Source organism: Poecile atricapillus, chromosome Z (genome assembly GCF_030490865.1).
Source record: "Poecile atricapillus isolate bPoeAtr1 chromosome Z, bPoeAtr1.hap1, whole genome shotgun sequence".
Classification (NCBI taxonomy): Eukaryota; Metazoa; Chordata; class Aves; order Passeriformes; family Paridae; genus Poecile; species Poecile atricapillus.
Window position 1 is genome coordinate 25,440,709 of NC_081289.1, and position 21,617 is coordinate 25,462,325.

The following is a 21,617-nucleotide window of genomic DNA, read 5'->3' on the forward strand; positions in this document are numbered from 1 at the left end:
GTCTTGTTAGCCGGCTCCAAATTGTTTCAGTTCTGTGAAGCATCTGAACGAGCCGAATACAAGGAGGAAAACCACTGGTGTTGAAAATATATCGTGCTCTTCAGGATGGACCTTTGTCCTGCTGGTAAGCCTCAACCACCGTGTGCCTTTTTTGGGGTGAGGGCCGTGCACTCAGTTTGATGGAGCAGAGCACACCATGAAGTCCCAGCAGCCAGAGCGGGTGCTGCTGCTGCTGGCTGGAGGAATGACATGTTGGAAGATCCCTGATGGTCCAGTTAATTGCTTGTCAGTGTTCAGCATTAGGCATGGGTTTCTTTTTACTTGCTCTCCTTTCCCACCGGGAGAAATTTCCCCGGGGGTTTGAATGGCCTCTGTGCTGAGAGTGTGTCCGCTCTGATTCCAGCGGTGCTGGGCTGAGCTGGGAGCTGACTCCTCAGCATCCATGGTGTGTGTGACACCTGCGGTGAGCACTCGTAGGCGTTGGCTGCTCTTCCTGCAGCTCTGGCCAGCTGCTCCGTGGTGTTTCCCTACAGATCCCAGGAGCTGGTTTTGCGGAGCCTCTCGTGCGGTTGGGTATCCCATTGTGACGCCCTTGCACGGCTTTTGGTGCTGGGGCCTCCCTTGCTTATGGCCCTGTTAGAGGTGAACTGCTGTGTTAGGGTTCTAGAAGCTCCAGGTGATCTACAGGTGGGCCTGCCTGGCTCTGACATAATCTCAGTGGACAGATGTGGGTGAGGGGAAATAAACCACATCTGAGGAACTGAGAGAGAGATCTTAGGTTTTATTTCCCGCTTTAGCAGGTGTTGGATAAAGTGGTTGGGATTCAGCATGGAAAGGCACACCACCAGACTGATCATTTCCAGCTTCTGGCTGAGGAAGCTCTGAGTGTGTGTGCATAGCCAGCAAAGAGGGAGAGCTGAGTGGGAACAGGCTGAACAAAGGAAGGAAGAGGATCACCTTGCAATGTCTCTTCTCATTCTGCCTCTGTCCCCTCAGAGTTTTATGTATAGGATATGGAGCACAGAGTGAAAGCAAAAAGCCCAGTTTCAACAACTGTTGTGCACTTTTTAGCTCTGAGGTGTGTAGCCAAGGAAAAGGCGTGCTCAAATCACATAGCAGCCTCGCTGGCCAGGGAAATTGGTGGTACCTGTAGGAGCTGAGTTCTTGCCAGCAGCTGACTGGTGTTGAATGTTGGTGAAAATGGGTCTCTTTTGATCACCCACCCCTCACTACCTGAAAGCAACTGTGGACAAAGCTTCTGCAGGACAGACTGGGCAGGAGGAGGAATACATCGTATTTTGCTATTAATTTTGGGGTGTACCTTCGACAGAAACTGAGGGTCTCCTAACTGGAGGTCTGACACAGTCATTCACTCAAGTTATGTGTTACTGAGTTAATTATGTCTTGAAAGTTACACATTCAAGCAAACATACTTTCAAGGAAGTATACACACTGCAGTAGCACAGTGAGATCCTATTCAGGCACCATTCTGGTAGAGGCAGAACCTGGAGACAGGCAATGCCTGGAGAGATGTGCTGGCTCTGACCCATGATTTTGCTCAATCCCATCCTGTCATTTCACAGCTGGGTGAGAAAGTGGGTTAGTTTGGTGCTGAACTCCCTGGAGAGTTGCCACCAGAAACAGTTTTCCAGTGAGCTGCAGAGTACTGAATGCATTTGGAATTGCTCAGTTGTGGCACGATTGTCCTGAAGGTCAGAGGTGAGGCGTGTACACCTTCTATGGTGCCCCTCCAACCTGGTGACATGATGGTCCCGCTTTGTACACATCTGTTTGCAAGTAAGGCTTGATGCCTTGGGGAGGCTGCTCTCCCTGCAGTGTGTGTCCTCTTCCAGCTTCCTTCAGAACCCTCTCAGGATTGTCTGAGTGAGGCCACAGAGCTGGTGTGCCAAGCCCTTGAGATGGATGTATGAAACACGGGAGAGCACACTGTGGTATTCTGTGCCGGGGTGTGTGGGGTAGGAGCTGTAGTCAAAAGCCACGGGAAGCTATCCTGAAGGATGGGTGTTCCCACGTGGGACAACATAAATTCTTCTTCCCAGCTTTCCCACCCCCTCTTAGCTGAAACATGCAAATCAAACCTGTTGGGATTTATGTTGAATTTCTTCTGACACCAGCTGGCAGAGAACTGTGGAGTGGCTGCAGGAGGGAAACACACATGACTGGAGGGAATTGAGGACTGGCAGGCTTTCTGTCATCTCCCTGCTGCTAGACTGGTACCTGGCTGTGGAGGTGTGGTCTGTACTGGAGATGACACAACAGCCATATTAAAAAAGAAAAGGAATCTCGGGTGAATTTTTTCTACCAGAGAAGCTGCCCATCAGGCTGCTCTGCCTTTGTGCTGCCGTGGGTGGAGGTGCCCCAACCCGTTAGCAGTGACACTGAAAGCCCTCCATTGCCTTGCAGATGGGCCTGATGAACCTTTGCTGTCCTGCCGTGGGTGTGTAACACACCGCTCTGCAGCAATGGCACAGATGCAATCATTCTTCATAACCCTCCCCTGCTGCTTCTGCAGTTCATCCTTCCAGCTCTCCTGGGTGGTCACTTCCCACTTACCTGTGTGCTTCAAAAGCCACCTCCCTATTCCTATAATTTTCCATGGGACTGAAAGCCTTACACCTGGGTGGTTCAGCGCAGCCTTTGCAATGGGAAGTGAAATCAGAAAACACAGAACTCTCTGCTGGCCACACAAGTACCCAGATGTTTGGGCAATTCCAACCTGCCCTCTGGATGGAGAGGCTGAAGGCATAAGCCACCACAACTGGAATTGAAGTCTGTGTCCTTTTTTGAGTGACAGCACTGAAAATACAATCCTGGTCAGTTCATGAGGAACTGGCAAGTCTTTTTATCTGGGTCTGCACTGAGAGGGGGAAACAACCTCAGGAGCAGGTGTAAGACCCACAGATGTGATGCTGATGCACTTTCTTTTCAACATTTGTTCCCAGAAAATAAATTCCAAACAACAGCCCAGTGCCCTCTCTGTAGAGGATACAAGCTGTTTTTTATGTGTCTGAATGGGAAAACTTCAGTGTTGGTTGGGCTGACAGCATCCTTCTGAAGCCTGCAGGTGGTTTTGTGGTGTGTTCTTCTTCAGGGTGAAATTTCCCCTGTGCAGAGAACCCTGACCAGGGCTATGCTTCATCTGTGTGCTGACCTAGTCCTGGAGGGAAGTAGAACTCAGGTGGTACTGAGGACTTTGACAAGGCATGGACCATTTTCTAAAGCTACCAAATACTTAAGCTGTATAGGAAACCTGACAAAGACCCTCTCTGCAGCTCAGTCTAAATTGCTCTAAAAGTTTGATCCATCCATTTTTTTCCAAACTGTGTCACCCTTTCCTACTTTTTTAACCCTTGATTCCTTCCCCTTCTCCATGACTCATTCTTCTTCTCCCCTGCCCTCCCCACACACACAATCCTTCCCACACTTTTCTTATTCTGACAAACTGGGCAGGTGGGAGTTGGGAGTTGGGGTATTCAGATGTTCAGGAGGAAGGGGGACTGTGTTGTTTACAGCCTTGTTGGGGGTCGTGTGGGTGAGATGGTGTCCTCTGGGAGCCTCATGACTTTTTGAGATGCTTTAGTAGACACAGAACAACTGAAGCAAAGCAACCAGCCACACCACAGAGTTTGCTGATGGGGCAGGGGAAGGCAAGGCTCCTCAGGGTTGTCCTCTTTTGTGGAAAGAAATACAGGGCAGAAGGTCTTAGTTGTAATTTGTCAAGGAGTCACCTCAGTGATTCCACAATTACAAGCCCCGACAGGAGTGAGAGAGATACAGCTGGAGAGACTGAGAGGCCAGCCTGATCTCCTGCAGACACCACAACTGCAGGATACATAAATTAAGCTAAAGGGCACGGGCACTGCTCAGAGACACAGGGCTGACATTCAAAGGGAAGTCAGCAACACACCTAACAAGTACCAGAGCCACTGCATGTTTTCGATTGGTTTTCTTTGTGGTTACTTTTCATTTGTTTGTGTTTTTGTTTGCTAGCCTTCCTGCCTGCTTTGGTTTTCCCCTCACCTACAGATCTGGCTGTTGCAAGCTTTTGGATGCCTTTTTCCTTCCCTCTTGACTGGCTTCATCCATCAGTCAGCTTCTTGGTGCTCTTCACAAGGGCTGCTTGTGAGGCTGGGAGGGCACGTGGGTCCTTCCCAGCCTGGCTTCATGCTGGCTCCTCGTGCTTTACTCCCACAGACTCAGCAGCCTCTCCCCAGGGAATGCAGTGCTTGAAACCATCAGGAAGAGTGGCAGGAGAGAGGCTGCAGCCTGAGAAAAGTAACAGGAGAATACTTAGCAGATGGAAACCCAACCAGCCAGGAGGATGGGGGGAAGGCAGGTCTTTCTGAGCTGTTGTGGCCATGACAGGAAAGAAGCATACTAAGATGATTGCCCTTGTCGCTTTTCCTTCTGTCTGTCACGGCTGCTTCCTTCCCTTTTTTTCTTCCACTCATATTTATAGCAGTTGTTTTTCATGTGAGATCCACACCAAGAGAATTTCCAACGCAACTGGTGCTACTTCCCCTTTTTCTGGGAAGACAGGAGGCCCAGGAAATTTTGTCTTATGAAACAGTGGAGCAGGGCATCCAGTGAATTGACCTGGCTTCCTGGGAAGATTTATCTTGCAGTGTTTAGGTGCAGCAAGGACCCTGCCTGCAAGTTCACCAGTGCTCTCAGCCTTCTGCAAGCTCTGCTTTTTTTCTTGGGGCCTCACCTTCTGCTTTGTCTCCTCTCTAGGGCTGCAGCCTTTTCCTTCTCCTTCCTGAAGAGGCTATGTTTCTCCTGGATTATATTTAGCAGCAGCACTGTCACCCCAATTTTTTTTTTGTCTTTTATGAATCATATTGTGGTTGCCTTGGCTTTGCTGCTATTTGTTTAAGTTCCTGTACATTACAAGGAAGCTTACTCATAATTTCTGCGTTTTCTGCTGTTCACAGAACAACAGCCGCCCAAAGACATTTTTCAGCAAGGCTTTCATCCCCCAGATCCTGCCCTCCTACTTGAAAAATCTCGGCTTTCTCTCTGAAGCCATTTCTGACTCTAGCTGTGGCCGATCAATTCATGAAGCCAGTGGTTTTATTGGAAGGTTTGCATGTAGATGAAGTATTTAGGTCATAGATTTTCAGTACCTAAGGATGACTGACATACCAACCACCAGAGAGCATTTAATGAGACCTCTTCACCGTGCTCAGGGTGAGCAGAATTGGCTGAATAGGCAGTGGGTGTCTGCAGGGTCAGCTGAGAGGGCTGTGCAGAGCCTCTGGCTGCAAGGAGAGGGGGTATGGTCTGTGCTGCGCACTCTGGACTGAGAACCATTTGCAAGGCAAAGGTGAGGTGCAGTGGTTGCAACAGCAGGGAGCAGAGATGCTGAAACACAGAAATCAGAGTTGTTGTGGCATGACCCTAGGAGAAGTTAAGTGCTGAGAGGTTGGGCAGCTTTTTCCATTATATGTTGGCTGCGGTAGAGTTTTCACAGGAATCTTTATTCTTTCAGAATCAACTGGCTTGAGTGGGGCTGAAGAGGCTGAAATAGAGACAATCAGGAAGCACAAGCAGGAGCTTTTGGATGACATTAAGGTAAGGAGCATCCTGACCCTTGTGCCTGCCTTCTCAAATCTGATTCACCAAGGAGCATCTTCGCATAACAGTCCAGGCCATGCAGAAGTGCTCTTGCACTGGAGACATCTTCTCTGTCATGATCCAACTTCAGTTTTAAACTTCAGGCTGCCCTGGCCTGTTTGCTACCAGGGTACATCCAGCCTGTGGTACTCTCAGCTGCAGGAGCCATCAGCTGCCCTAATGGGATATTTGAAAAAGGCTGGTCAGATTATGAGCAATGTTGAGCTGGGATTGCATATATTTAGGATTAAAGAAATGCCTTCACTAAGTTGTGCTGGCAGGCATCTGGCTCAGCATTTATGATTCTTTATAATTACTGATTACCTGCTAATGGCATTATCAGTCCTAGTTACCTGCAGCACCCCTCTGTGTTTATCAAACTTTTGTTTGCTGTGTGGACCTCTAACATGCATGAAGGATCCTGTCTCTTCTAAGAGGTCTCATGGCAGAACCTTCCACACAAGTTTCTGTGGCTGAACTTGCTTTTCTTCTTTCCTTTTAGCAGACTCAACCATTTCTCCAGTAGCTCCTAAAATGTCTGAAAATAACAGATTCAAAATCAGTCACTAAGACTGCGTCACAGTCCTGCATGGTGCAGTGCCCTTTTATTCCGTTCTGCCTCCACCATGAAATGTGGTTTCCCATTTGAGAGAGCTTATAGCACTGAATCATTGGGCTTGGACTGATTTTTCCACAACATGAAGCTGTCCAGATGCCTAGGGAATAGCTGCAATATTTCCTGGCATAGAGTAAAGGATTAAGCCAATCTACAAATTACTTCTTAGGCTTCCAGACCTCCTCTCTCTGCTGCAAACCAGAATGGTCTCTTGTCCCCCCTTGCAAAACAGATTATGAATGTGTGTGCCTGGGATTTGCTTGTGCGCGGTTTGTCTCTCTTCAGTTTCCAGAACAGGCGATGGGCACTGTAGGAGCAGGGTACTTGAACAGGAATACTACAATTTTTTGCCCACTATGGACAGAGAAAGGTTGCTAGACTGCACAACCCCATGTTTTAAGACCTAAAGCCATTAAGCAATGGGGTATACAGTGTCCAGTGGAGTGAGTTTAGGTGAAAAGAGTGCCATGGAACAAGAGACATTTTACCCAGGGGATTTTTTTCAGAACGTATCTATCAGTACCTTAAACACACTTGGGGATGTATCTGGGGAAAGGGGGGGCAGGGAGAAGAGAGGATGAGTCTTGGCTTGCAAGAAACACTGTTAAAAGAGAGCAGTAAATAAAATAACAAAATTGATAATAATTTGAAAGTAATGAGCTGAGATCGTGGCTCTGTTACATTTGTGCAACACCTAAAACTTAGTAAGAGCACTCACAGCTCTGGGGACCAATGAAGCACAACAGAAGGTGGCCAGAGTAAAACTGAAACCCAGAAACTCTTTTAAATTATGGAGTATTGCAGAAATTCAATTTCTCTATCTGATTACATGCTCCATCCACATCCTCATTCCTTGATGAAAAAGGATGTGTCATAAAATAAGCCTTCTGCCTGTTCTGGTTGGTATGGGGAAGAATTTGGGTGATTCCTGGAAGACAGTTGTGATGCACTTTGGCTTTGAGGTGGAACATAACTGCAGGATGGAAGCAAGGAGATACAGATACCTTCATTTCCATGGTAACACAGAACATCCAGCCAAGGCAGCCATGGTCTGTCATGGGACTAAAGGAAAGTGAATTCCACAATTGATTTTTTAAAATCTGGCAGTAACTACTTTACCTTTACTCCTCCTCTCTTTTTTTTTTTTTTTTTTTTTTTCTCTACCTGAAGAGTTATGGTATTTAAATGGCAGGTACAGTAAAATTTTTGTGTTTCACAATACAGCCACATTGTGGGCTCATATTGATGTCACAGTTACCAGTTCCACTTCTCCTTTCCTGGATGTGTAGCAGGGCTATGCAAAATAAAAGCTCAAGAGGAATGGGCACAATGGAAGGATTCTTGCATCTGACATTGTTTGAGGAACTGAAATCAACAGTGGGGTGAGGTCTCTGACACTCGCCACACTGATTGACAATAGGCATGAGAACATCCTTCTTTCCCTCTTTCCAGTTGTTTTCATCTGGACTCCAGCAGGGTCATTCCAGAGCAGTGCCCATTTCACAGGCATCCTTGGTGGCATGACCACCTGACCTGTCCTTTTCCTATGACTGAGGGAAGAAGTAAGACATGCTCTTATGCTTCCTTACAGTGTCTGCTGGTTTTCCCTCCATTTGCCATCATCTTCCTGATACTTCTTTTGCAGAAGCTGAAGGAGGAGATTGCAGAGGTGTTTGCAGAGATTGAGTGTTTCCAACAAGCAGAGGAGAAGCAAGAGGCAGACAACAATCCCGGAGAGCAGACCAGGCAAGTGGAATGAATATTCCTTTGCTTACAAAGTCTCTCTTTTTAAGTTGAGGAAACAAGCACTGATGGCACTCTGTTCACAACAAGGACAGGGAAATGAGGCCAGGAGGGAAATGGGCAGGGAAATGCCCTTCTATCCTCTTATTTCTCATTATTTCTTGATAGTCAGGCACCTGTCCTTGAGATAGCTCACCTTGTGAGTGAAATGATGTGGTCCTTTATTCTAAGTTTGACTTTTCCTTCTTTTTTGTGTTTGCAGCAAGCTGTCACAGAGGGATAAAGTTCTGTCCCTGGGCCGGAAGAAATTCAACATGGATCCTGAAAAGGTAGGATCTGTTCATTTCACCTATGAGGATAAAGGTGGGAGGAAGAGCCTCTGCTGGCTGCTGTTCCAGTTGCAGCCACTGATGTCAAAAGAACCATGGCAGGGGACTGTGGGGATGGGTTCCTGCCTCGCTGAGGCCCCTGTTGGGAGCAGCCTCCAGCCTGCCCCTGACTGAGGTCTTCTGATATGATCAAGCTGTGTTGCTTCCCCCCATCATGGGCTTAGAGGTCATGCCATACAGTTCAACCCAAACCTAAGAGAAGTAAAACGAGGATGGTTTAACACTGCCAGCATGCCATGAGAGCCAAATTTCCTTCAGCACAGCCCTTCTTGACTGTGAGAGGCTGGGAGCTTGCTATAGTGTGATAGAGGAGGATGAACTAAAAGGAAGGTGAGAAGTTTTGAGAGTGTGTCAGGTTCCTTGGCTCATTCTGAACAGAAAAGAACAAAATACCTCTGTCATTTTGGAAACATTTTTGGTTGAACTGTGGAGTAAACACAGCTTTCCCAATTTCTGGGGCTCTGACCAGTGGTGTCAAGATTCCATAGCCTTGAGCCCTCTGCAGAAAGCAGAAAGCTCTAAACCATTTTGATGGTTTAAACCATCTCTTTCTGCAGAAAGCTCTAAAACCATTGCGATGAAGTAGAGAAGATGTGAGAGAGACAGTTCCCTCTTCCTTCCTCCTCTCTGGCAGAACACTTTTTCGAGCTCTTCAAGGAAAACCACAAAGCTGTGATCAAACGATAGCTGATCATCAGCTCTCCACCACAGCTAACATATCATCAGGTGGCTGCAGCTCTACATGACAGCTTTTCATGCCTCCTCTGTGCCCCACTGAGAGCATCAAGATGCCCTCCCCAGTGTCCACACCCCAGCTGGAGTGTTTGCCAGTCCCCTGGATATCCCTCTGCCAGTGGGAGCTGTCTCAGAGCAGTGATATCAGTACTTACAGCCTGTGTGAGAGGTGGTTTTATTTTGCCTTTCTGTCTGACCTTGCTTTGAAGCCCCTGAGGCATCTCTCTCTGCCATGCTGTGCAGGAATACCGAACCCTTTAGGAAAACCCTAAAGCAGTTTAGCTTTAGGAGTTCAGTGCCAATCAGACTGGTCAAAATGTTATATACTGTGTGCCCATATAATGCAGATCTCTGATTATTGCCTCCCTCCTGCTGCATGCCATAGAGTAGGAGGCACTGCAATGCAAGGAAACTTCTTGCACCCTCTTATTTTTGCTGCCTCACCTTTCTAAGGTTGCACTCCATCCATGCAATGCTGATACTTATAAATGAGTTCTATCTCCAAGATCCCATGGAAAGCTCCTGAGGCTAGGGGAAGTAAGCGTTAGGAATCTGGCTGATAAAAACCTTTGGGGAGAAATATTTTCTTCTGGAAAATATGGCCCCATCATCACTGCAATGCTTTTCAAAATTAAATTGATCTCACTGAAAATCCATCTGGGGAAAAAGAAGGTAAAATAGAGTGGAAAAAATCTCACCAAAATTTTGATTTCTTCTTTTAAGACTGCTTTTTCTTTGGGGCATTTTAAAAATAGTTTCATATATATTACAAGGGAAAATGAAATAATTATATTGAAGTCGAACATTTTGATGGATCTAAAACAATTTTCATTCCGTTATTGGATATTGCAGGGAGAATTGCATATGGTCTGGAGAACTGCAGCATCGTTAGATATTGTCAAGAATCTTTTGAAAAAAGCCTCAGCTTTTTCTCTGGCTTTAAAAATCATTAAATTCTCTCTAAAATAGGATATTGACTCTTTGCACAACCCAACTCACAACCTCTATATTCCTTTAAAAGCATATTCCATCCTTATTGTGTAGGGGGGATGGAGCTGAAAAGATTGCAGACTTCTCTGTCCTGTGGCATAGAAGAAAAATCTAGAAAAAAATTGCTTCAAGTTCTCTCAAGCCCATATTTTTGTCTGAGTACATTTTTTTTATTATGCCTCCTTTTAAACAAACAATTTTTCTTTTAAGTTAAGTTAATTTAGGAAAAATAAAAAAGACATTTAGGAACAGAACACCAAGACATTTTGATTGAAAATATTAAAATTTATTATTTTGACTTTTCCTTTTTGGACTCTAAATCTACATTGCCCTATTTTGTTTGTTTGAGTTTCCATCCAAGTGAAACATTTATCCAAATCTAGGAATGAAATGAGAATGGGACTGACAACCCATAGTGGATGGAGAGGGATTGAATAAAGATGAGACCATGGCTGTGGTCTCCCGTAAAGGGGCTGGGGAACAACAAAGGAGCAAGTCCATCAAAGCTAAGGAAGGCTGATATCAGAGTGTTGGGATTCTACTTTCTCATTAGACCACAGGGCTGTTCTACTTCCCTGTCTTGCTTCTCCTTCCCAGGGGATCCAGTACCTGATCGAGCAACAGGTATTGTCCTCAGACCTGCAGGAGATCGCCAGCTTCCTCCACAAGGGTGAAGGCCTGAACAAGACAGCCATTGGGGATTACCTGGGTGGGAGGTGAGTAACCCAGCAGGAGGAGACCCCTTGGTGCCCTGTCCTGCCTGGCCCCTCTGAACTATCCATTTTGCATGACCTGTGGCAGACCTCATCCAGGTGCCAAGACTGAACATATCTCCAACCACAGCGGGCTGAGTGGGCACGACAGCCCTGGGAGGGTCTTTGGAGTGTGACTAAGGCTGGCTGTATGGGATCATACATATACACATACATACATATATGGGATCAGTCGTCCCCGACTGCAGTGTGCACCTTGGCTTCTTTGTGGTCAGAGTGGAAGTGAGACTGGCACAGAGCCAGGTGCGTGTTGTCACAGCAAGGAGCATCCAGACTGAGCAGGGTCAAAGCTCTCTTCTGACCTTTTCCCTCTATCCTCTCCCAGGGACCCCACCAACATTCAGATCCTCCAGGCCTTTGTGGCGTGTCACCAGTTTGCCAACCTCAACCTGGTGCAGGCACTGAGGTGAGTGAGTGTGCTGGGGCAGGGGACAGTGCTGGAACCTGCTCAGCCACCAGGGCTTACCAGCCAGGAAGGTCAGGAAGTCCTCTTGGGCTGAAACGGGAGCTTCCCAAGGCCCTGCTGTGTGTGATGGCTCCAGGGCTGTTACTCTGTGAGGTGTCAACAATTTCTCAGGGGGGTGGGAGACATTTTTATGGTCCCCTGATTGGATTGCCCACGTGCAGAAAAGAAGTTACTGTAGTTTCAGTGTCTGGGGGGATGAAAAAAGTTATTTTTGGCAGCAGGAAACATCTGTCCTCAGTGCCCATTACCTCAATAACAAAGTCACTCTGTTTTAGGGCACCTTGCTTCATTACAGGCCACCTCCTGGCAGGAGTCTTTCTCCCAAGCTCCCTGCTGCCTTGCAGGGCTCTCATTAGGGAAGCAGAGCTGTGATTTCTGGGAGGCTTAGCTCTGCTTCCTGCATTTAGGGTATTTGAGGCTGCTGTATCCAGGCAGTTTCTAGAGAGGAGCAGAGCTCTTGCTCCATGCCCTGCATTGTCTCCCCAGTGCAATGAGATGACTTCTCTTATCTTCATGGTGTTGCATGGGTTGAGAGGAGGCCTCCATGTCCCTTGGGCCCAATCTGACTGCTGCTCTGACCCCCTGTTCCCGACAGACAGTTCCTCTGGAGTTTCCGGCTGCCTGGGGAGGCGCAGAAGATTGACAGGATGATGGAGGCCTTCGCCAACTGGTACTGCAAGTGTAACCCGGGAGTGTTCCAGTCCACAGGTAATTTTGGGGACTCTGGCTAGTGTGGGCCTGTAAAGCTGAGCTATGCTGTTTGCTAGGGAGAGGAGCCTTCCTTTTCCATTCACAAAGCACAGGCAGCATCACTTGGAAGTGTGCTTCCCCTTAAGCTAAAGGAGGCAGCCCAGTTCCTGTGAAGCTTTTCATTAAACTGAGCATCTTCAGTCATCCTTTTGCTGCTGTGCTCCAGGCCCTCCCGATGGGCAACAGACTGGAGAAGGGCTCCCAGCCCCACATGAGGTGTTACCTCATCACAGCAGGGATAGCACTGACAGATGTAGGTCTGCAGAAACTTTCCTGCTGGCAGAGCCCTTGTTAGACTGCATCTGCTCAACTTGCCCCATTATCCTGAGGGCATGGAATCACCTCCATCATAGGAAAACAGCTGTGTCCCTCCTTCTCCTAGCAGAGGGAATATCCCCCTTCTTCTCCTACAAATGAGAGGATGACTCTTCTCCAGTGACTAGAAACCAAGCCACCTGTGGTGTACATTGATCTGCCCTCTAAGACAAGTGCCACCCATCCTGATTTTCTTTCTCGTTGCTAGATACCTGTTATGTACTCTCCTTCTCTATCATCATGCTTAACACCAGCCTGCACAACCCCAATGTGAAAGACAAACCCCACTTTGAAAGGTTTGTGTCCATCAACAGAGGCATTGACAATGGAGGGGACCTCCCAGAAGAGCTTTTAAAGGTAAGAAGAATTCCCATTTTCTCATCCCCTGGGGTCCACTGAAAAGCAGAGGTGCAGAGAGAGGGGATGTATCCATTAGTAAAGCTGCAGCTGGCATTTTTCCAAAGGCTCAGCAGGCATGGGACCTGCCCTGTGAGGTAAGGTGGAGGTGGGCAGCCTGCCTGTATGTGTCTGCCTTCACCCAAGCAGCCTGGGCAGAATAACTTCTGTCTTGTGTCAAAGGGGATGCCTGCATCCCACACCTGGGTTTGCTGAGCAGCATCCCCTCAGGGTAGAGGCTTTAGATCTTTCTCCAGAGTGTCATTTCTTTCAGGCAATTTGAGGAAAGTTGCAGGAGCCTGTAGTCTCTTTTTTTTTTTTCCTTGGCTTGGATTTGTGTAATAAATTATGGCAAATACAATGATGTGAACAACATTTCAGTATCCTTTGGAAGCCAGTAACCTGCCTCCCTGTCACTCTGCTCTTATATGAATGTCAGCCTTTGTGCCCCTCAGTGCCAAACCTTTGGCTCTGTGAAATGTGCCTCCTTGTGGCCATGTAGCTCTACGTGCTGGTCTCCACATTCCACTTCCCGGCAGCGTTTGGCACCACCAACCCGGGCTCTAAATGGGGCTGCATCTCTGCCTTGTTGAGTCCCATCCTAGTGCCTTAATACTACCCACAGCACTTGTGACATGCTGGGCTTGGTCACTGCAGCTTGCCTTGCTATGAGAGCACCATTTTATGGCTGCAGTTTTCCAAACTGAGAGCCTTTTTATGACACAAGAAGCAGAAAAGAGCTGGTGACTGCCCTGGAGACCCTGCGAGGTGCAGACTGGGGACTACTTACCCCCAGTGTGAAAACAGAGTGATGGGCCAGATTGACCTAGGATAGTTGTGTACAAGCTTTGTCAGAAATCAATTTTTCTTCCTTTCTTTCTCTCTCGGTTTCTCTCTCTCTCCTTCCCCACCAATGCTGGGGGGCAGAATCTATTTGAGAGCATAAAGAACGAGCCGTTCTCCATACCAGAGGACGATGGCAACGATCTCACCCACACTTTCTTCAACCCTAACCGTGAAGGCTGGCTGCTGAAGCTAGGTAAGGGGGAAGACTCCCCTAGCTCCTCTGACCTCCCTGTTTGCCTACCTCCCACCACGAATCTCCCCTGGGAACCTGCCATCATCTCTGCTGTCCTTCGCTCCTGTCTGCTGCGGTGGGCTGAGGCTGACACCTGCTGTTGAAACTGGATGCCTGCTCCCTCGTCACAACTCCTGCAGGCTCTGCTCAAAAAGAGACTCAAAAACATATCCCTCCCCATTCCCAGCCCCATCAGAAAAAAATTGGCTCCGTGTGTGTGTGTCTATCACAAGGCATCGCATCAGTGGTACCCATGGTGTCTCCTTGGGGCTCACCTGCAGGGAGAGCTGGGAGGGTGTGGCTGTGTGTGCATGGCTGGAGCTTGGGGGAAGAATGGAAAAATGTGTGACTTAATGGCTTCTGAACCTCACTGCCTTTAGGAGGACGTGTGAAAACCTGGAAACGCCGCTGGTTCATTCTGACCGATAACTGCCTGTATTACTTTGAATATACCACGGTAAAGGCTTCACTCATGGTTGGGAAACTGTTCTGGGTGGTTTTGGGCCTCTGAGGGGCCAGGGAGGAGCAGAGGGTAGGAGGCAAGTCTCCCCCTTTTACCCCGTGCTCCCAGACTGATCTCACACCTCCACTCTCTCCTGTGCTCTTTGCTCACCTCCTGTCTGGAGGAGGAGAGGGGCTGGACACTGCAGCTCTGGTCTCCTCTTGACTAAACTCCCCATTGTGTCAATGGAAGGGGTCTCCTGAGGCATTACTCTGCCCTTGTCACCTCCACACAGGGGAAATTAGAGAGGTTCTAAACAGTGGCATAGATTCGGGGAGCATGTTGGGTGTTAATTCATGTTTCCCTTCCTTCAGGACAAAGAGCCTCTGGGTATTATCCCTTTGGAGAATCTGTCAGTCCGGAAGGTGGATGATCCCAAAAAGCCAGTAAGTGTCCACTGGTTGTCACTCTGCCAACACAGGCTATGAGATGGTTGGAGGGAAGAGAGGATGCACACGAATTATTCCTACTCTACACAAATTGCTCCTACTGTACTTGCTTCTCAGAGGGCAAGTGCCGTTGCAAACTGCCTTGTACCGCCATCTAAACATGGCCGTGCTTTTAATTTACATATTTGGTGTGAGTAGAGAGCTGTTCTTTGGCTGACTGTATTCTATGTTTTCACATGTGTACTTGTGTGTAGGGGGGCAGAGATGAATGCACACAGCTGACTTCCTACTTATTTTGCACCAGGAGATGTGGGTTTAATTTCTCTCCTCGGGACTCTCCATAATGAGCTGCAGCACATGTAGACTAAACAGAACTGTCGGTGCTAGGGAACTTGCCCAGGAAGTGACACATTTCTTCTGTGTGTCTTTTGTGGATACCCACTCTTTGATGTGTCATGGCTCTGGGAAAAGTGCCTTCTATCTGTGTGGTAGGCAGAAAAGAGGATGTTGCATCTTCTAAAAAAGGGGAGGGATTTGCATGAGTGGAGCTGAGTGACAGATCCTAGAAAGTGTGTTTTGGTAAGTGGTGATGCTCCATCCCTCCATAAAGCCTGTTTTAGTGTGCAATCCTTCACAGGAGGGGTATATTTACCTAAGAAGGAAGGTCATCTAACTCATAAGGAGATTTTTGGGGTGGGGAAATACAGGGTCTGTTGCATTTTGGACACTCCTCCCCATTGGAAGCTCTCTGAGCCTGTTACCCATGGTTGAAGGCAGCAGTCTCCCTGGTCCCCCCTGTCTTATCCTACTGCTCCATTTTGTTTCCTTTCTGACAGAACTGCTTTGAACTCTTCAATCCCAACTGCAAAGGGCAGAAGATCAAAGCCTGCAAAACAGATGGGGATGGGAAGGTGGTTGAAGGCAAGCATCAGTCCTACAAGATCTCAGCAGCCACTCCAGCAGAGCGTGATGAGTGGATTGAGGCAATACGGTGAGGAGAACTTGAGGGTTCTGAATTGTCTTTTTTCAGCCCCAGGGACAAATGGTCACACAGTTTATTTGTCTATCAGAGCTTGAAAAGGGAGTGGGGGTGGAAAGAAATGTTTAAAGTCTGACAGCTATGGTACCCCTTGACTTTGAAGAGTTTCAAGGTCCCTTCTGGAGAATCTCTAGCCACAGCTAAATTCTCTGCTGTGAGTCTGCACATCTCCAGTGCTACATTTTGATAAGTGGTATCCCTACAACCTCAGTTAGTTTGTCTGTGCTGCTCTGCATCATTAAATCTCTTACTTTTGCCCCCATTTCCTCTACTTTCCAGGACCAGCATCACACAGGATCCTTTCTACGATTTGGTCTCAGCCCGTAAGAAAAAGATTGCCAGCAAAAACTGAACCATGACCTGGCCACCGGTGTCAGAAAGGTGTAGGTTACTGGACAGCTTCCCTCTCACACTGGGCTCTTCCAGTGAAGAAATTTGGGAGCTGAGGTTCCCTCTGCCTCCCACTTAGCAGGCAGATGACTGACAGGACAGCTTACCCTCTTTGCTTCTTCCCCTTCCAAGATGAAGGCAGAGGCGCAGGGTGCAATCCACTGAGGACTGTCAGAGCCGTGGGTGTGGGGTTGCCCATGTACGAACATAAAGACTCAACAGCAACTGGCCTTTGGGTTCTCCCACATAGGCCCAGAGATGTGGGACAGGATTTGAGAGGAGACAGGAATGTCTGCACAGTGTCTCCAGCCCCTCCTGTTGTCACACCAGGCCAGGGTATTTTTCTGTGAGGGACCATGTAGATTCTCTTGGAGCAGCTGAGCATGGTCCAGAAAGGCATGAGCATGGCAGAGCAGAAAGGCCCCAGTGGTTTCTCTTCCATGAACAGATGTGTAGTTGTTGTGGGGTGGAGGTCACCAATATTTAGAAATTCACTGTGAAGCCAGAGGTCAAGGTAAGGTAAGAAGCCCTCAGTTCAGAAGAAATCCCTCTCTCCCCTTTGCTAAAAGCCTGTAGTGAGGAGTGTAGTCCTGGGAAGTCCCTGCTCTATAACTGAGTCAGAAATTAAAAAAAGTTAAAGATACTGTATCCCTATTCAACGTAAGGCCTAACTGAGCATAGAGATGCTGTGGGACCAGGAAAGCAGCTCTGGGTGTTTTGTCTCTCTTTTTTGAGACTCATGGCCCAGCATGGATTTCCTTAAGGAAGAAACCCAGACGCTAGCACTCCTTCTGGCCGATGGCTCCCCAGCAAATGTTGGTTCCTTGAGCAGCTCAGAGGCCTGGGTTTTGTATCTGAAAGTTTTGCAGTCAGACAGCATGAAAAAATGAAGGTACATGTATCTCCCTGCCAGAACACACACACACACATGCACACACACAGGCGTCCATTCCCATCTTCATACAATGCTATCATCTGGAGTCTGGAGGTTTTGTCTCTTGTGTAAAGAGAGAAATAAAAGTGCTTAAAACAGGCCCCAGACTCAGGGTAATGTGATCATTTTTGTGATAAAGTCAGAGGATGTGAGATAAGAGTATCACGTTCCTGTGCCCAGCAGAGCAGCCTGAGCACCTCTGCAGTCTCTTGACTTGTTCCTTCCTGCAGAGGGCTGTATCTACCAGGCAATCTGCAGCAGGGCCAGCACAGCCCCATTATTCATTCCGGTTCTTTTCACCAAGCCACAGGAATGTTGAATTAATTTCGAGAGGCAGGGAGCGTATCTCAGAGTTGAAGCATGCGCTCACCCCGGAGAAGGAACGTGAAGGTTTTCTTCTGCTCATGCCTGCAAATGTCTCCTGCTCTGAATCTCTGTTACTGATGTGATAGAGAGTGAGTTTGCTGCCCGCTGCTCTGGAGCACGCGTGCTTGCACACACACATTCACTCCTGCTTTGGGTTCAGTGCAGAGAGGCAGGCTCATGTCCAGAGGTGGAAGAGAAGTCAGAATATGGCCCCTTACCTTGGCAACATCTCCCATGTATGTGAGAGAAATACAAATATGCATTTGGTTGGTGAGAGATGCCCCAGAGCCTAGGATAGGGGTGAGAAATGTCTGTTCTAGTGCTTCTCAGGCATATACTCTGTGTGACAAAAGCCATGAAAATGTAATCTGGAGTCTCTATTCTATCCATAGTCTGGCGTTGGGTGAGGGAATCCAGACTAAGCCCTCCCTACAGTTTACCTGGATCATTCCTATGACAGCAGGGTTTATCCAAGCTGTTCCCCATTCCTCCTCATCCCCAACCCTTCTAATTCTCTTCAGGCTGCAAATGTCCTTTCTCTTCCATTCTTCCCCTAGATACCCACACACTGCAGAGAAAAATCACTCCCAGCGGGGACAGGGTGGAAAGTACAACTTTGGAGAGGCAAAGCAATGCACAGAGACAGGCAATTGTGTAATTTCCATCCATCAAACTAACCACAAGAGTCAGGAAGGGTTGGACCATGTTTCATCTCTCCTAGAAACTGAGGCAGGGAGACAGAGAGTAAATTTGAGTTTCCATTGCCTTTCCTTGGCTCCAGCAGAGAAAATGCATTTCTAATCTCCTTGCTATGCGGTGCCCCAGTCTCCTCAGTGCCATGAACACAATGGTATGTGGTGTTGCCCACCAGCAATGCAACACGTGCTCTCTCTGGGTGGTGTCCTGACCTCATGCCTGCTGAGTACCCACGTGCTTGGTATTGGCCTGGGTGTCTCAGGAAGCTCTCTAAAACTGAGCCCCACTCGTGTCTGGGTGCTTCGACAGGCTCTCTTGGAACCCCTTAGAAATTTGTGAGAGGAAGGACTTGTGCAACTCGGGTGGCATCACCAGGGAATGTGTTGCTGGCCACCATCACACGTTCTCTGTGCTGAGGGCAGCTGCAGCAGCTCACACAGGTACAGACACACGGACACACAGGCATACACACAGCCCCTCAGGTGCTCAGTCTGACAGATTGGATGGTAAAGGTATTTCTCCTTCTCATAGGCAGCAAGTGGGGCTCAGACAGACATACATGCAGAAGACTGACACTTATTCCCTGCCTGCCTAAGGATTCCTGCACATACCCAGCCGTTCTTTTTCATAATAAATGTCCATCTATTTTCATAAAAGGGCTAGGAGGAGAACACTGCAGATGTGTGGAATAGACCACATCGCTGCATCCTGCCTCCTCCCCACTCCTTCCCGTCCTTCTATCCCTTGTTTATCAGCTCCTTTTTGGAAGGCTGATACATTCTAAAAAGGCATTCTAGAAATTGTTTGCATCGACATAGACAGAGCAGCTGTGAGGAGAGCCAGCAGCCTCATGCACTACAGCTTAGGTAGAGAAAATCTCTGTGAGGTGGAGGGGTAGGACAGGGTACAGATGGAGGCACACTGGACTGAATTATGGATTGAGAGCGATCCAAGCACATCAGTTGAACCTGTCCTTTGCCAGGGGCTGAATGCTCTTGGTGATGGGGGCTCAGGAGCAAATGGAGGCAGGACTCTGCATCCAAATTAGCTGGGATGGTGCTCAGTGGCAAGGTGAGAGCACCCACTAGGAGACACTACTCCTGTCAGGTCTCAAACTGCTCAGCTGTGTGTCACACAGCCTTCAGCACAACACGAAAATCAAGGAGCTGTTTTCTGTCAGCTAAACAGGGTTATATGTACCAGGACTGCCAACCTTTTAACTCCCTCTGTGTAAGCACTTGTGACTCACCCCTCCACAGCAGTGCAGGGATGTCCCCTCACCGAGAGGGGACAACAGTCTCGTCAGCTCATACTATAAATCCATAGGAATGGAAGGTTATCACAGTGGCCTCAGAGGGATGGGAGCCAGTCTTTTCCCTCTGAGTTCAGCCATTTTCATGGAAAGAAGCACAGTCCCGCTGCATTGGAGCTGGTTGGAATGGTGCAGTCAGATTTGTGAGCCCAACAGGAGCAGTTGCTCCTCTCTCCCACCACTTATGTTTGGTGGTTGGAAAGCAACTCGATACCTGAGCGTGGGGGACCCACTGAGGTACTTCTTCCTTCTTAAATTTTGAGTATGCATTTCACACAGAAAGGCCAGAGCACAAAGGTAGAGAGCACAATGGCTCTGAGAGGCACCATGGCCTCTCTGCTGCACCTTGCTCTGGATCAGCTCTGCCTCCAGCCTGGCAGAGGGCCCATTTGGGGGGCTGGAGGAAGCCCAGGCAGACAGGGGTTGAGACCTGACCAGGATTTCTTGGAGAGTCACTGCTGTCACATCTGCAGTGTCTCTGCTCTAAGTGCCTGTGACAGGGGCATGCAGCAGTCTCATCTTGCCATGCCATTTCCAATCCTGCTGCTTCTCTGCAATGAAGATGAATGTTGCCTGTCCCAGGTTATCACATTCCCAAGTGTGTGAGCCTGTATACAGACAGCAGGTTGCTGCTGAAGGCTGGTGCTAGTGGGCCAAGTTCGAGGAGGCTGTGTGTGGTGGGGCAGAGGGATGCAAGGAGTGAGTCAGGAAGGGTGGAGGAGTCTGGGTCTCTGTGGGTCTTCAGTGAGGAAGGGCTGGCACTGACAAGGACAGGGTTTCTTCCTCAGCTCCAGAGCAGGGGCAGCTCGAATGTCAGGAAGATGCAAGGTACAAACACCCTTTGAGCAGCCTGCAACCTCTGCCCCAGCTGCTGTGCCACACCACCGAGGGACACCTCATGCCTGACAGCTTCCTCTTCGTGGGGACAGAGTCATGTCACCAGCCATGCCAGCCCAACACTTCAGGGAGACAGAGGACATGGTGCAAGGTGGCCATCACATATGGGCCCTCAAAGGCACAGCCTGTGCAGGGAGAGCACCATATGTCCTGCCAGCACAGCATGCTTTGCTCCTGTACCTTGCTGAAGGGACCTGGCAAAACTGTCTGCACGGGAAGAACAGAGATAGAACAGAGGAGCAGGGAAGAGCAATCCTTGAGGGGCTGGACAGCAAGCAGTGTGTGCAGAGAAGGGGCAGGACAGACTGCAGAGATGTCTCTGGACTCCTGAGCCCTGGGGGCTGCACTGGCAGGAGCACAGCCCTTCACCTGAACCGGGGGAGCACTGCTGTGGTGTGTTAAGGGACGTGGCAAGGTGAGTCATTTAACCTCCATCTGAGCTACCAGATTGACCTTAAGGGACCTACAGAAGAGACATTTTCTGCTGCCTCTTTAACTGTGGTGGGTGGCAGCAAGGTTCCTGGAGTTGGCTGAAGAGGTGGTGATTTGTGCAATTAACATCTAATCAGTTCTATGAATATTTAATGTTAGTCAGCAAGCTTCTGAGTGACAGTGAAGCCCCATCTGATTGGGATCACATTCACAGGTAAGTCAGAGCCTCCTTTGGGGGTCACAGACCTCCCAGTGGGGCAAAAGTTCACAAGGTGTAACCATCCAGCAGCACATGGGAGGCACAATGTGCAAGGTGAACATGGAAAGTTGTATTCAATCCTTTTTTGGAGAGATGGAAAAACTGAGGTTTTAAAATTGACTTGTTAGGAAGAGACACCTTGAAATAGTCTGAATATATTAACAAACAACACATGTCTGAGTTTGAGCCTGGGTATTTGCTTTTGGTTTTGTTGGATTTGCTTGTTTGCTTTTTTGTTTGTTGGGGTTTTTTTTGTGTGTGTGCTCTCTAATTTATCTTCTATTGCAACATGGGAGAGAAAATAAAAGGGAGAGAAATATAAACCCCTGTAATTGTGTGAAAACTCACATAAGAGTTAGGAATTTCTTGAAGCTGGTAATTGACCCTTCCCCCAAAGTGCCATAAAGTGTGCAGAAAGCTAGTATTTTGTTTCCTAAAAAGATACTGTTTTGGGGTCTTTTTGTCAACATCAGAAATTTTGACCTTTCTCAACTTTGTCCAAATTTATGCTGC

The 21,617-nt window shown here is 48.2% G+C and overlaps 1 protein-coding gene across 1 annotated transcript; it reads left to right on the forward strand.

Annotated features, from left to right (window-relative positions):
• The first annotated feature begins 9 nt into the window (after positions 1 to 9).
• Positions 10 to 16,629, forward strand: LOC131572772 (cytohesin-4-like). Its single transcript, XM_058826100.1, has 13 exons — positions 10 to 124; positions 5,513 to 5,595; positions 7,899 to 8,003; positions 8,263 to 8,325; positions 10,708 to 10,826; positions 11,209 to 11,289; positions 11,945 to 12,057; positions 12,623 to 12,771; positions 13,738 to 13,849; positions 14,269 to 14,345; positions 14,705 to 14,776; positions 15,616 to 15,770; positions 16,098 to 16,629. Exons 1-13 carry the CDS (start codon positions 106 to 108, stop codon positions 16,168 to 16,170), a joined length of 1,221 nt encoding a protein of 406 aa, XP_058682083.1. The 5' UTR covers positions 10 to 105; the 3' UTR covers positions 16,171 to 16,629.
• Positions 16,630 to 21,617: the final 4,988 nt, after the last annotated feature.

Coding starts and splice junctions, on each gene's coding strand:
- LOC131572772 (XM_058826100.1), top strand. Junction 8,004..8,262: donor CCGGAGAGCAGACCAGGCAA/GTGGAATGAATA, acceptor GTTTGCAGCAAG/CTGTCACAGAGGGATAAAGT. Junction 10,827..11,208: donor GGGGATTACCTGGGTGGGAG/GTGAGTAACCCA, acceptor ATCCTCTCCCAG/GGACCCCACCAACATTCAGA.